This window comes from Filicampus tigris, chromosome 17, assembly GCF_054856515.1.
Source record: "Filicampus tigris isolate MCC_2025a chromosome 17, RoL_Ftig_1.0, whole genome shotgun sequence".
NCBI lineage: Eukaryota > Metazoa > Chordata > Actinopteri > Syngnathiformes > Syngnathidae > Filicampus > Filicampus tigris.
The window spans coordinates 16,788,302-16,803,407 of record NC_141233.1 but is presented as its reverse complement, the minus strand read 5'-3'; the positions used below and the strand labels follow the sequence as shown (position 1 = coordinate 16,803,407).

Here is a 15,106-nt window from a genome sequence, read left to right as displayed (position 1 = left end):
GCTCTCCTCCGTGTACTACTAGTTTCACACGAGATTAGGGGACAATCAAAAAGATGTCACAATAATGTGGTCATTGACCACCCTGAAAAATAATTGCCTTTGTCTAATCGCTCTGTATAGTGCAACTTTTACGTTCTGTATACGAAAATAGGTTTTCGTGTTCTAATTGGCGAGCCTGTGTATGATTGTTTCTGAAGTATTTGACCAGTACGCCGCTACTGTTGTGAGAGGGGAGAAACATCGACTTGAAAGAAATCAAGGAAAGGCAGAAAACTGTGAGAAAGGATGTTTGGTTTCTTTTAATGTAACGGATGCACAACTTGTAACTTGGGCAGAAAGTAAGATGACCAAAGCATCACGACCAGTGAGGATGACAACAAGCTGTACAGCAGAAAAAGAAAAAACACTCACAGGTTTTTTTTTTTTGTTTTTCTTCCTATAGAGCAGGGGGTGTCAAGCTCATTTTTTTCGCAGGCCACATCGTTCGTTTGGCATGGTTTCCGTCGGAGGGCCTTTATGACCCTGACTTCAAAAGTTATAATCGCCTCACATACGCGACAAAATGTCGAATAGCTGGCTTTGAAACCAGAGGCCAATAAAAACGTTTTTTTTTTTTTTTTTTAAACATGATTACATGTATTTTTAAAGGGCAACTTGCAATTTCTCACCATTTTTAAAAGTGAAGGCAATTTGCAATTTTAGTATTCAGCCGGATCGGGCCCCCGGCCGGGCCTTGAGTTTGACACCTGTGCCGTTGCGCAAACATTCGGTTGTAAAATGTGCACCCAGTCGACAACGGCTAGGACTTGATGACACTCACTGACATCACTTGCCTATTTTGACATCACTTGAAGACGCTGTGAAATGCAGGACTGGTTTGTTATTGACCGTCATTCGCTGCAAAAGCGGAGTAAAAACAAGTCAGGCAGAAGAGAAAAAAACCAAGGTAGAAGAGGGGTTGCTCGGAACTACTTCTCCTCTCAGTGTCAAACAATACTTCCAGTGTTCGGAGGTGTTAGGATTGACGGCAGGACCGACATCTTTTGCTAGTTTGAACGCACAATTATTCAAGCCGCTTTTCCACTGCTCCATTCGCTATTGATGCTCTTCCACCGGTTGAGCAGGTACGAGATGTTGTCAGACTCGGTCCGTCTCCAAGTGGACTGCGCGCACAACACAATCTATACGATTATCCTGTGGTGCGGGAGGGGTGAGGGATTTTTTTTTTTTGTCTCCAGAAAACAGTTGAGGGCAACGACTAGCTGAACAATCTGAAAGGAGATATTTGATCATTTTAAAGAAGGGGACACACAATGACATACCAATGACCACCTTGCAATCAAAGGTCAAATTATTGGAGTTCTTTAACTTTATCCCGGGGTGTGTTAAGAATGATTTTTCATCTCTGATCTGTTCTGAAAATGCTCCAGTTGTCAATTTTAATATGGGGTTCCACGACCACTGATCATTTTTGACCCCCGCCTACCAAAGTCAGCTAAAGCCCAATTATGGGAAGTTTATCTAGAGGGATTATCCCGCGGCGTGTCAAGGGTGTTGCCCGCTTTAAGCAAACACAGGGGAATCTTGTTCTCCTCCATTGTTGTTTGTTAGCACTTCTTAGCAAGTCTTAGCTGGTGACGTGCAGCGGGAAAAGCGGCTTGTGTTCCAAACGCATTCGTGTAGTCGTGCTAGCTAGTGCCGACACCGCAAACTGATTTTGTTTTGTTTGTTAACATCCATCCAGCCATCCATTATCCAAAGCGTTTATCCTGAAACAAGGTTTGCGGGCGTGCTGGAGCCTCTCCCAGATGTCTTTGGGCATAATTGTCAAAAAACGAAAAAGAATAAAAAAAAGAAGCAGATTTTTAGCGCATAAAGGCTCTCAAGGACTTGTAAAAAAAAAAAAATAATAAAATAAAATAAAATAAACGGTTAAAGATTGCTAAAACCGTCGCACACAACCATAAATCCAATGGAAGCTAAGCTGTGACACGACATCGTTAGCTGTTTTGGTAAAAGTAACAATATCCAACAAGTTTATCGTTTGATATGCAGACTTCCGGGTTCTCCAGGTAAACTCGTGTGAATTTTCAAGGAGAATGTTGCTAAATTGACCGCATGCTGAGAGACTGACGAGCGTTTGTTTCTGGAAGGTTGAAAGGATTTGGAGTAAAACGTAATGAAACGTCACTTTGGGGGCTCAGGCTCCTACAGTAAGAAAAAGATGGTTTTGTATAAGGGAGAGATGGCGGGGGGGGGGCGGGGGGGGCTTGGTGGGAGTGTTAGGTTTTGTTATTGTTCCGGGTCCTGACCGAATCCTCCATAGTCCAGGACGAAACCCAGTCTTGTGGTTCTAGTAGTCGTTGGTAGTGGCGTACTAGCTGTCTTCATTGTATTGGTCATCTGCGGCGGGAAAAATGTCGCCTCCCATCCCAAAGAAGTTTTCTTCCGTCTCAAAAAGGTTGTCTTCCGTCACAAAATCTTGGTCCTCCCCCGGCGCCAACTGCTCACCGGACAAGCCGCGCTGGTAGGATCCGTTGTCGGGCTGGTCGTCGCCGTCGCCGTCGCCGTCGCCATCGCCATCGCCGCCGGTGGTCTGGCCGTCTGTGTTGCTGCACTTGTTTTGGGGAGCGGATGCCTGCTGGCTGTCGGACGGGGTCAGGCCCGATTTTTTCATTCTGGAATCAAGTTAGAAGGAGTGTCATTTGGATGGATCCAGCCACAAGGTTGACACTAGCGCTTGTTAATACGGTCGCAAAGAGGTGGAAATTGTCCGGTGAATTTCCAATTCAGTTTCCATGAAGATGGGCAATTTTGGAAATATTGCAGCACTGAATCATTGTCATCACTGTTACACCCCCACCCCCCCCCAGCCCCCCGCCCTGATATTTACGCTGAAACCGCGCATAATCCTACAGTGGCTTGCAATATTAGAATTACTTGCTAGGATGGACTTTTGAGCATTCTTTAGGTGCAACTTTGTGTAACAGTTTGAGAACCAGAGATGTACGCTTGTTTTCTATATGGGCATAAGCTGAGTGAGAGAAAAGCTGCGGTGCACGTACTGGTTCTTGTGTTTGGCCCCGCTGATGTGAGACTGGTACTGATCCACAGAGTTGAGTTCAATGTTGCAGAGTGTACACGGCAAGCCTTTTGCTGTCGACGCTGTTCAAAAAAAAAAAAAAAAAAGTTATATGGCTGCATTCCAAGAGGAAGGTCTCCTCTTGCGACATTGTGCTGACCCGGTGTGGCGGGTTTGCCGTAGAGCTTCATCAGGTCCTGCTTAGCCAGGTGCTTTTTGTGCTTCTTTCCCGAGTAGTGCTGCTGAGCCATCTGCGCGTTGTTGAAGGACGCCTGGCAAATGGAGCAGAAGCGGTCGGGGTCTTTGTCATCCCCCTGACTACTGTTGCCAGTTGCCGCCGGCGCCGACGGCAGCGCCGCCTCCACCGCCGCCGCTTTCTTCTTGGATGGAGCTGGTGCGGCCTGTTGGGCTACTGGTAAAGGCAAAAAAAAAAAAAAAGTCTTCAAGCGGGTTAATGCAAAGTCCAGTTGACCGTCAAAACTTAAAAAAAACAAAAGACAATTACAAATTGTGTATTTAAAAGGGACAATGTGTAGAATGTTTAGATTTTTCAACGGTCATTTCAACAATATGCAAAAAAATATGCACTACCGCATCAAGGGAATTATTTTGATATAATCGTACGTGCATAGTGCGCGCCTCCCCTACAGGGGGCCGCCATGTTTCGCTGCCATCTTTGTGCGACGGATACTCCAAGGAGACAAATTTAGCAAACGCAAACGCTAAGCTTCATGAAACAAACATAACGCAATGAACTTACTTCATGACTTGAGGGAATAGCAGACATTGTTTGTGATGACATTTTTCTTGCACCTGCTGAAGAAACGGTTGGCAGGCTTGACGTGTGCTCCAAAATGCACGCGCTTCCATCTTAGGTCGTCGCATTCTATTAGTGTACCACTAGATTGCACTGAATTCGACACATTGTCCTTTTCAAACAAACGCATAACTTCGCCTTAAGTCCACCTAGCTTAATGCTAACAATGCAAAACGGCATCAGCCGTCTAATGAACAGCAATGGCGTTCAGCAGCAGCATCATCATCATCATCATCATCACCGCCACCACCACCACCACCACCACCACCACCACCACCACCACCACGGTGTTAACCCTTTGAGCAGCGCATATTTGAACATCAATGTGGAGCGACACATGAAGGCACAAAATATTAACAATAATCACAGGCATTTTTTCTTTGGCCTGCATCTGCATTTAGCTTAATGAGCCTTGTTGTGACCGTCTCCATGTACGCAGCATCTTGTCGTCTTATACTGCCCCCTGGTGGCCAAGGCGCAGCATCGTCTCAAAGAATTATGATGCACAAACTGTTTAATTCTTTACATTGTATTCACATTGGTTTGAGATGACTGCTTTGAGTAACACGTGTTATACTTTGTATGCGGCGTAAACCGGGGACCTCGGTTGTGTACGTACGGGTCTGAGGGTCCACCAATTTAAATTTCAGGTTCTTGGCGTGGATCTTGCCCTGGTAGTGAGACTGCGCCATGACGGGGGATGTGAAGGTCATCTTGCACATTTCGCAGATTTTCATCGGGTCCGACTGGCCGTTGTTGGTGTCGTACTGAAAGACGAGCACAAACACTTGGTGAACTGAGCCTGTTCCATGCATTGAAGCCAAACGCAAACGGACCAAGGACGGGAAGAAGGCAAACTGAAGGCAAAGTTCCAGGAATTGTTCAAAGGTAGACGGGCATATTTGTTTGCCCATGTCTGATGTCACCCGAGTTGGTGTTAGTGTGTCAGTTGAGCTGGTATGCAAGTATGTGCAAGTTTGCGAGTCTTCGTTTGTTCTGTCTTCTCTTCATGTGGCTGTTTGCAGAGACCCCCCCCTCAAACCCACACTTTCCCCCGCCCTTAAAGGGGAATAGTTTGGGACTGTTTTTTTCCTCCTCTCCCTTCCTAATATTTCTCTTTTTCATCTAAGAAATTCAGGGTGCCGTCGGGCTTCCCCTTCTGTCTCCATCTGTTGGTCATTATTTTTTTTTAATGTCTCTTGGACGAGTTGTACCCGTTTCCATGTGAGCTAATACAATTGATGAGCCTCATGTGAAAGTGGTTAATTTGTGGCGAATAACTGAACAATTGACGACAGTTTATGTAACATGATAAGCGGACTGGACAATGGATGGATGGCTGGGCTTCATGATTGTGTACATGCTAGATGCATGGCGTTGATGCATTATGATCGTCTTCATTTGAAGTGCTTTGCCACCATCTTACGGCATTCATACAAAATATAAGATAAGACAACTGTATCAGTACCACAATGGGGAAACTGGAAATTTGCAATTACAAAGCTTTATGCCAATTATTTGCAGATTTTTGCTACTTACCACATCTGCCAATGGTTCCGTTATTAATTCACATGGAAAGTTTCCCATTTGAAATAGTTCCAAAAGTGTTTTTGTTTTTTTTCCCAACCCTTGGAAACCCTAGACTCACCTGCATGACAATTGGATATGCACAAAAAAAAAAAAAAAATACAGAGTGACTTCACTTACACTGACAGAGGATGGAGACTTGAACTTTTTTGTCTCTGGCTCCCTCTCGTTTTGGATGGAAAAGTACCGTCGCACCTTGTTGCCGTGTTTCTTACTCTAAAAGAGAGCGAAAACAGGAGCGCAAGTTAAAGAACCCCACCTGCGATCCATTACCGAAACACGATGCCAACCTGGTAGTGAGCCAGCTTCTGCGACTCGGAGATGAGGACGGCATTGCAGACGCTGCACAGGTTATCTGTGAACAGGTTGCCGTGCTCCTTGATCATCTGATTGACTACAGCGGGGAGGGCAAAAGAGAGACAGCTGATGTCAAAATACACAAAAGTATAGTAAACAGATGCACACTTTCTAACAAAGGGGGTGTACTATTCAAATTTTTTCAATTTTTTTTTTCATGAGGTGATAAAAATGTCATTCTTTTTGAAAATACCGCAATAATATCGATATTGCAAAATTCAACACCCACATCGCATGTTTTTCCAATATCGTGAAGCCATGTTATTCTCGTTTTCTGTGAAGATTCATGATTAGTTTTCTCTCGGTGGATGTCAACTCAAATGTCTCATTAAAGCTCAGATGACTGATGGAAACAAAGTTAAACTTCTGTAATGGGTCTGAATATTAGTTGTGTTCCTAATATTTCAATGTCCTCGTTAAGATGTATGGGCTTAGTCGGGGCTAGACAGCGAGCTAAAATCTGGAGAGACGATGCAAGACGTCCTTATAGTTGTTTGTAGCTTTTGGTATAAAATCTTGTTTGGCTGAGTGAAATCTGCGTTTGAACAAATCAACCAAAACTCGCCCAAAAGGCAGAACAGCCTGTTTAAAGTGGACTTATTAAAAGGAGCTTCAGGGCTTTTTTGTGGTAAATGGTATAAGAGTTATATAATAACGAAAGCAGGTTTATTCTTTTATTTTATTTATATTTCTTTTCAAATCGACGTATGTATTTGCATGTTTAACTTGAGTTAAGAAGACAAGGCCTGGTGTTTAAATTAAGGAAACTAAGACATTTTTCATTTAATAATCAGTTGTGTTATGTTCCATTTTCGGGGAATCATCAAAACATGAGTGAAGGGGAACTCATAGCATGAGAAATAGGTTCGGGGCTACACGACCGCAAAAAGGTTGGAAAGTTGGGAACCAGACAATATTCTCGATTTTGCTATACAGGTAGTTTGAAACTTTTTACAAAATACCTCGATAATGCACTTCTCATGCAAATCAAAGAATCTTTGAAATGTGGCACACATTGCATAAAAACATCCATTTTAGCTTCACCAAAGACTCCAAATTGCCAAAGTGTTAACGTGAGAGTCAACGGTGGCGATAATACAACAAATGAATGGAGGCTAATTGCAGCATGTCTTTTAGCCACGAGCTAACGATCTCAACGTGCGAGTAGCGAAACCGCGCAATTGGCCCACAAGTCGCCCGTCAGCGGGGCCAAACGCAAATAAAACGCCAACGAAAGCGGACGCCGAGGTAGCGCCGTTCAACGCCGTTCGGCGTCATTGTACGAAAGCAGCCCAGCGTGACGAGCTGTCGTCGACCTTGACGACGAATCGGCTGCGGTTAGCCCAGCTCAGCCAGCCTAGCCTAAGTTAGCTTGAATCATCCGGACTTCGGCAACAAGCGGCGCGCGGTCGCAAGGACGGCAACAGAAAAAAAAGGGGAGTGGGAAAGTGGGGAAGAGGGGTAATTTTATCTTCAATAAAACTTGGTTACCTTGGTCTGGCCCCGAAGGCAAGTACGGGAATTGATCAGTCTCCATCGCGACCGCCATCATAATTTGAGCTCCCGAAACACTTGAGCGCCAGTGCGCAAAAGTGCGCATGCTCACAGGCTTGCTTGGCAGCGCCTGGGGACGCTCGAAAAGAAGGGGCGGAGTTTGCCACACAGCCTCACTTTTTGGGTGGGTTTTTTCTAACGATGACTATTTTACTATAAACATTTCAACAATGTGATTGAACAGTATGCAAAACATTGAAAATTTGAATATATTGTACACGACTTAAATTGACAATACGCTACGGAGTTTGCAAAGGATATATAGAAGCTAAATGAAATAAAATTTAAGGGCAAATACAAAGGCAGAAACTGTGAAAATTCAGTGTACAGGGATACTGAAGGAAATTATATAAAGTGGTTGGTTTCTTATGCAATTTGTGGGCAATTTTATCATATTCAAAAATACCAAATAACATGTAGTACGTTTCCAAAGTAGGGAGGAGCAGAGATAAATGTGATCTATAATGAATCGTGTTGCCCCACAATTGTTTTCTGTATGGACAAGACCAGAATAAATGGACTGTTTCTCTTAACTCACCACAAAATGTGCAATTAATAGCCAATTCTTTCTTAAACTTAAACAGATATAAATTGGTTTGATGGAATTTATAAGAAATGTCTTTAATTGTGTTAGTAATGAAAAAATGGGTAGCAAAAGCCAAACCTTTTTCCAATTGATAATGCAGAAGGTGTGTATACAATGTTTTGGTGAAGAGAAAAAAATAAATAAATAAAAATAAAATTACTCAGTTTGTGTTGTATAAATGTAGTTAGTTTCGATAAAGTTTTGGAGGGGAAAAAACAGCCACAACCCTTTGCTTGTGCAGCTAACATTTTGACCTGAAGGTGTCACTGTAGTACCACTTAGCTGTTAATGAAATCCAACTCTCGCTCTCATTTCTATTTGAAAAGGCAATTTACAAATAGGAACGTGCTACACGGCAAACTATCGGTATCAGCATGTCGATAAACTTAAAACACAAAAATATTACCGTTTCCTGTGAAAGTGTAGTCGGAATCGCCGACGGACACCAGTCTAAAATTAGAAGCGGACCGGCCGATATTGTATGCATGCGTAGATATAAAAAATAGTGAATTACCCACGCTGCAGACACATGAGGAATAACTAACGCTCAATTTGTAATTCCCAGCTCAGGTATTCATACTTCTGAGCGAATCTAAATTGTTTTCTTGACTTGCGCAATTCATTAATGGGCCATACCATAGTTAGAGTGGGGTAAAAGTGACGAAATAAGAAATATCTTCAACTGAAATCATACCACAGAAAGTCCTTTTTTGCACAATAGCAGAATGTAATGAAATCCAATGCTGCAACTTCAGTTAAGCCTTAATATTTAATACATTTAACATCCATTCAACTGGAATGCCACCTGTGGGTATACTGTACAGTACTTAATACATTCAGTCAGCAGACAAGTCAAATTAGACGACAAAGCACTATTTGTGCTCCAGTTCGATGGGAGGGATGGAAGGAAATGTGGTGTACATCTTTCCTTTGGCGGACACCATCAGGGCTTCGCCGTTCTTGCTCTCATCTGTCACCAGCTCCAGAAGGCACTCAGCCACATCGGATGCGCTGAAAATGTAAAGTGGCACTTTAAAAGCGACATTTTTGTAAAAGGAGGCATTTTCACCCAATTCCAAATAGTTCCCAGCTGTCAACTACAGCACATTTTTGAGGGGGCAGTCTCATCCACTGCTCCCTACATCATGTATGCTTTCATTTCAGTGATGACCGGGCCCAAGCTTGGGGTGTCATGCATAAACGAGTGGAAATAACGCCTCCTGTGCCTAATTGGGGATCTACTGTATTTTCACTCGCAGAGGCAGCACTATCACCGACCCCCTGAAAATTACATTTGTCAGTCAGGCTAGCGTATTGGCCTCAAAAGCAAAAACTGGGATCAACGTTTGTGTATGTACCGCCTATCCAAAGCAAACACTTAGCATTCAATCACTGTGTTCATGTAGTGGATCCATGCATGTGGCGCATGCAATGACAATGCCCCGCCCTCCCAAAAATATATAAAAATACTTCCAACCCTGACAGCCAACATTCAAACCATTTTGAACATTCGAGTATGTGCCGCTTATCAGGTGCTGTGAGAAACTGCTAATACCGAAGCTCTGTTTAGTTTTTCAGAGCCGACTGTCACTTCAAAACGACCATGGATCTTTACCCTACTTAGCTGCCGAGTCATGTGGTTAGGTAAATTAGTCACATTGTTACAACAAAATTAAAAACTGCTTGCTTACAGATGCGGTTTCAGAAACAGACTGCTCATAAAAGCTCTGCTTAGCTTAGGTCTTTGAGTTGGTGTTTCCATGAAATTGCTTCAAAATGATGGATCTTCACCCAGCCTAGCTTTCAGGTCATGGGTGCTATTATGCAGTCTCCAAACTGGGATGTCACAATTCATCGAAATTCACAACACCTCGCCCCCAGGCACATTTTTGGAAACAGGCAGCTCCAAAAAGATTGGTTGTTCACTTTGACATGATTTGCAGGAAGAGGTGAAAAAGGAAAAAAAAAAAAAAAGAAAAATAAATTCCAGTCACTTACTTTAAAACGCCATGCTTGTCTAGTAGTTGTAGGGTGGGCTGCTCCAGTAAGGTGAATTGACCCAGTTTGTCCTTTAAACTGGCAAGCAGATCAGTTTGCACCAAAGCTGGACAAAGGGCATTAAAGCGAATGCCGTAGCCCGCCATGGTGGAGGCACCCTGGTGTGGACACACCCACACGCACAAATGAAAAACGACACACTGGTTGTACTGGTTTGGCATTGTCAATAGGAGCTCACCGCCATTGCTCTGGCAAAGCCGATCACGGCGCTCTTGGTGGCGCTGTAGACCGGGCAGCTTAGAAGAGGTTTGATCCCTACGATAGAAGGCAACACGTTGAGATGCGACCACCGTGTTTGAGCAAGGAAGCGTTTTTTTCACCAACAAACTTTTGCAGCACTGTATAACTAAAACAAACCGTCTCCTGTTAGCCTTCAGCACTTCAGTCAGACAAAAGTAGTGCTTTGCCATGAGATTGTGGCATTCATGGTGCCAAGGAACTGTTCAAGTGGTTTAAAGAGCTTCCTTTGTCCAAAAAAATAAAAATAAAAAATACTCAGTGCTTTGCTGCATTCTTAAAAATGTTTGGGGGAGGGTGTCGTTTAGATAGTTGAAATTAGATTTACTTATAAAATACTCATGTGTTAAGAGATTATATCATCCATTTCTTTGCAGTGAATTCCTTCTGCTGCACAAATCTTTTTGGTCACCATTTGGAGAGACGACCCAATGTCAAGTCAAGTCTAGTCCTTCACCTGCCATTGACGCAGTGTTGACGATGACGCCTCCTCGACCGCCATTCAACTTGCTCATGTGCTCCAGGGCGGCGTAGGTCCCCTTGATGACGCCCACCTGTCACAAAGCCGTAAACGGTAACAGTTCATTGCATACGAGGATGTCGTAATTGTTATTTTGATTTTTTATTAATTTCGACAAAAAATAAAAAATAAAGCTTGACAATCCGTTGGCTCAAATTGACAAGTGCCAACTGAAGGCCAGCAGATGTGTTCTTACAAGGTTGATGGCCACGGTTTGCTCCCAATCCTTCTCGTTCAGGATGCCGGCGTTGTTGCACAGGATGTCGATTCCTCCGAAGGTGTCGGCAGTCGTCTTGAAAGCAGCTTGGCCACGGGTGGAAGGAGAAGGAAAAAAAAGATGAGTCTTTTTTTAGAATTTGACTTCAGTGAACAGGCCAAGTCAATCTCCAGACTTGGAGCCTATGGAGGACTGATTCCAGCCCCAACAGTACCAAAAATCTGGAACTCACTTTATGCGCCGACTTGTATTAAAAAAGGCGGTCATGCAACTTCTCAGAAAAACTACAGGCCCATTTCAAAGTTAACAGTTCTCGCAAAGATGCTAACAAAGCTTGCAGTCCCGATGAAAGTTTTAGCAATGCATCAATCTGGCTTCAGATAGCATCATAGCACAATCACAGCGACCCTGAAAGGGGGAAAAAAAGCCATATTGAGCTTTTTGGATGCATGGCAGAGCCATGCTACAACATTTGAGTTGATCGCATTTAAGATATGCATCTCTCTATGTCTATCTACCCCCTCAGGGCTCAATCTTAAACCCACTACTATTTTCTATAGCCTGCATGTTCAATTAGGTTTTGTGGATTGGGACAATTGTTTTTTTAAACAGGTGGTACTGTGGTTTATTGTGCTGGTCCCTTCTCAGCTCTTGACAAACTTGAAGGTGTTTGGTATTTTTCCAAACCACCTCTCACAGGTCAAATTGACTATAATGCTACCGATACAAAAAGGTCATTCTTTTCTTCTTGCGCTATAGAGGCCCAGGAATCCTCCAAAGATTATTTTGGTTTCAGTTTCTCTTGCTGCAAGTATCTCAGTGTTTGTCTTGATTTCATTTTTTTTTAAACCTCATGTCAGTCAACTTAAAAATCCGATGTTGAAATTGAGACTGCATTTCAGAAATAAATCTTGGTTATTCGAGGCCAAAAGACATCTGGTCCCTGCTATATTTTCATTTGTACTTGATTAGGGGGACCTTTTGGTTGTTCTGTAATTCTTGGCGTTATTTGACCAAAGCAAGTGTTAAGATCCCTGTGAGCCGTTGCAAACAATGACAAAAGCAAAAGGTCTCATTTACGATAACGTGTTACATGCCACAGAACGCAGCGTAAATATGCCTTCGGGGTTCTTATTTTCTCGCCAGTGCTAATCACTGACTCACAAGGCACACTTTCGGAAGATTGTGCAGTTGTTGCTTTCGATGCAGGCAGGTTTGAACAGGGGGAAGAATGCAAACCAATGAAACAGACGCTTTTCATTCCATTGGAGCACAATAGAACATGGGACATGTACACATGCTACTGGGAGCCATTTCTCATGCTTGGTGACGCTACTTCCTATGGCGCGTTTGTTGTAATGCAAAGTGAGCCGACGATACCTTTCAGCTGCTCCTCCGATTGGACGTCGCAGCTGAGGAAAAGAGCTCGGTCTTGCCCGTCCTCCTTGTTGAGAGCTTCCATCACACTCTTTCCCACGCTTTCGTTCACATCCAGCAGAACAACCTGGAGGGACCAACGTGCAACAGCACTTAACCCACTTTATTTTACATGGTTTAAATTATTTTTCCCCTCTAAGTTCTAGACAAATAGCCATTGAGGAAAAGTTGATTCTTTTTAAATGTTTCAAATTAAGAAAAACACAAACTAAGACATCACCTTGCACACAAGTACTCACAGCCTTCGCTCATTACTTTGTTGATTCAACTTTGGCAGCAATTACAGCCTCAAATATTTTAAATAAATTAAAGGCCACAAGATTTTGTCCATTTTTCTGCACGGCGGTGTCTGATGGGGTGAACAGGTGTCTGCCTGTGCAAATCATGTCCAATTAACTGGACTGCCCACAAGTGGACTCCAATTAGGACTGTCGACAAATCTTCAGGCTGAATGATTTGTCAAAATAGATGCATGTGAGCTTCATGGCAAAAGCTGTGAATATGGACATACCATTTGTCTTTTTGAGATATCTATACACAAACACACTTCAATCCACAATGACAAAATCTGAACATTGTCATGATGGGGTGTGGTGTGGATTTATTTTGTTGTTATTTGATTGCATTTTCTAAAAAAAAAAGTTTGAAAAAGCATTACATTTGGGGAAATAAAAGGATCAGATTACTTTCCAGATGCACTTTTTGTTAATCCTGTGTACATTTTGACGGAAAAATATCAAATCTGTAAATATATATATTCTTAAAGTTAGGCATAATCTTTTCAGCAGGTTTTACAAAAAGATGGCGTTTGATTCTTGAGCAAACCACTTTTAATTATTAACAGCAGGCACCGCAGGCATTCAATTTTTAGTTTGTTTTCTTGCCTGAATCAACTTCTACTTGCCCGGGGAGATAGTTAAGAAACAGCCTTTTTGCATTTTAGAAGCTTGAATTCAAGTTACAAATGAGTCTTGCTCGAATGGCTGCAGTCTCAAACAGTACATTTGACAAGGTTTTTTTTTTTATGCTTACTTTTGCTCCATTCCTGAAGAGAATCTCGCTGAAGGCTTTGCCAATTCCTGCTGCAGCGCCCGTCACCACAGCTACTTTTCCCTCTAGTGACATTTCGTGTACTTCTGGTTGAAAGTGTGGACGTCTTGTCTGCCTAATGGTGTGTGGATATTTAAGTAGTCAAGCCAGGCACCACCCACAAGGCCGAACTTGTTGGAGGGAGGATTGCTCAATAGGAAATGCTTTTTTTTTTTTTTTTTAACCAATTACTGTACTGTAAATGTTAAGCAGGTAGTATTTAAGTTTGACATTTTTGAATAATGCCGAATTAATTTACGTTTTCTACAGTTGTGGAATCTTTTTTTTGAATAATGTAATATCTAGCCATGTGGCGTACAGCGTCAAACAACACATTTTTTAAAATGGAGTTTGGTTCGATCCGTGGGCTCAACGTGTGCACAAGGAGCCCACTAAAGGGTGCCAGAGTGCCGCAACTGTACTCAGTGGCGTGCAAAGCACACTGCATGCCTGGGGTGAGGGCATGATTATGATATCCCCTTAAAAAAATGTCGACAGGGGTTGGACGGAGGATTCTTGTCATTTCAGCCACCACTGTACAAGTTGAATAAAAATTGTACCTGAATAAATGCTCCAAAACAAACACCCAACGTCTTCGAGAAATGAAAATGTATTGGATTGAAATGTGTGCTGGCTGTGATTCTCTTGCATACCACTAGAGGGAGATCACTAGCGCCTACCTTACTTTGAGAATCGCTAGTGTATTCCATTCTCTTCAGTCAATCATTGCAATGTAACAATAATGGTACTAATGGCTCATTGCAGTGAGTGTCAATGTGCTCATTTTCATACGTTCGCGAGTGAGGGAGTTGGACCTGAACTCCTATCAGCTTGTGTCAGGGGGCACACACCCTGTCGCCAAACTCCCTCTGCAAGTGTGGCGCGCGCACACGCACACGCACACACACACACACACACACGGGCCAAGGACGCTCAAAGGCCGCGCAGGTTGAAACAAGCTTGGCAAGACAGCACAAGTCAATGGCGTACAGCCGCGTCGCCAAGGCAACGGTGTGGGAACGCGGCCATCTTTTCGCTCAGCTCCAATTCGACAGGTCACACGTCAACTTTCCATCAGAAGGCGAGCGACGCACCATGCTGGCCAAGCACAATGCTGCTCACCCGCAGGGTGTGACTTGTTTCTTGACATATTCATCGTCAACCGCAATAATTACCTCAAGGTGCTTTACATAACTGACGAAGGACCACCCAAAACCCAACAATGCCTCCAAGTCGATATTCGAAATGCAGAGAAATGCTCATATACTGTATATGCACACTCTTCCCCTCATATTTCACGTCAATAAAACCTAACGTAATGTGCCAATCACTTCTATATTTTCACAGGTTGAAGTGGACGTGGGCCGTGCGTACGAATTTGGGCGACGGTTGGTTACCATTTTCAGACACTGGGTGAGAACGGAACGTGACAAAGCAAGCTAGGATACAAATATTACAATGATTGCTTCCTTCATTGACTTAGTCAGGCTGATGTGTGGGGAAAAAAAGCAGTCCCCACCCATTGACGATGGACGTCATTAAAATCTGATGAATGTCGTGATTAA

The 15,106-nt window shown here is 43.2% G+C and overlaps 2 protein-coding genes across 2 annotated transcripts; both read right to left on the bottom strand.

Moving 5' to 3' along the window:
* Positions 1–274: 274 nt before the first annotated feature.
* Positions 275–7,491, bottom strand: znf346 (zinc finger protein 346). The gene is made up of 7 exons (XM_086057482.1): positions 7,335–7,491; positions 5,777–5,880; positions 5,607–5,702; positions 4,519–4,666; positions 3,243–3,494; positions 3,066–3,165; positions 275–2,678 (listed from the first exon to the last, which is right to left on the bottom strand). Exons 1-7 carry the CDS (start codon positions 7,441–7,443, stop codon positions 2,378–2,380), a joined length of 1,110 nt encoding a protein of 369 aa, XP_085913608.1. The 5' UTR covers positions 7,444–7,491; the 3' UTR covers positions 275–2,377.
* Positions 7,492–8,733: 1,242 nt separating this feature from the next.
* On the bottom strand, positions 8,734–13,652 carry LOC147133775 (15-hydroxyprostaglandin dehydrogenase [NAD(+)]-like). Its single transcript, XM_086057491.1, has 7 exons — positions 13,485–13,652; positions 12,396–12,519; positions 10,995–11,101; positions 10,736–10,832; positions 10,220–10,296; positions 9,982–10,139; positions 8,734–8,994 (listed from the first exon to the last, which is right to left on the bottom strand). Exons 1-7 carry the CDS (start codon positions 13,575–13,577, stop codon positions 8,856–8,858), a joined length of 795 nt encoding a protein of 264 aa, XP_085913617.1. The 5' UTR covers positions 13,578–13,652; the 3' UTR covers positions 8,734–8,855.
* Positions 13,653–15,106: the final 1,454 nt, after the last annotated feature.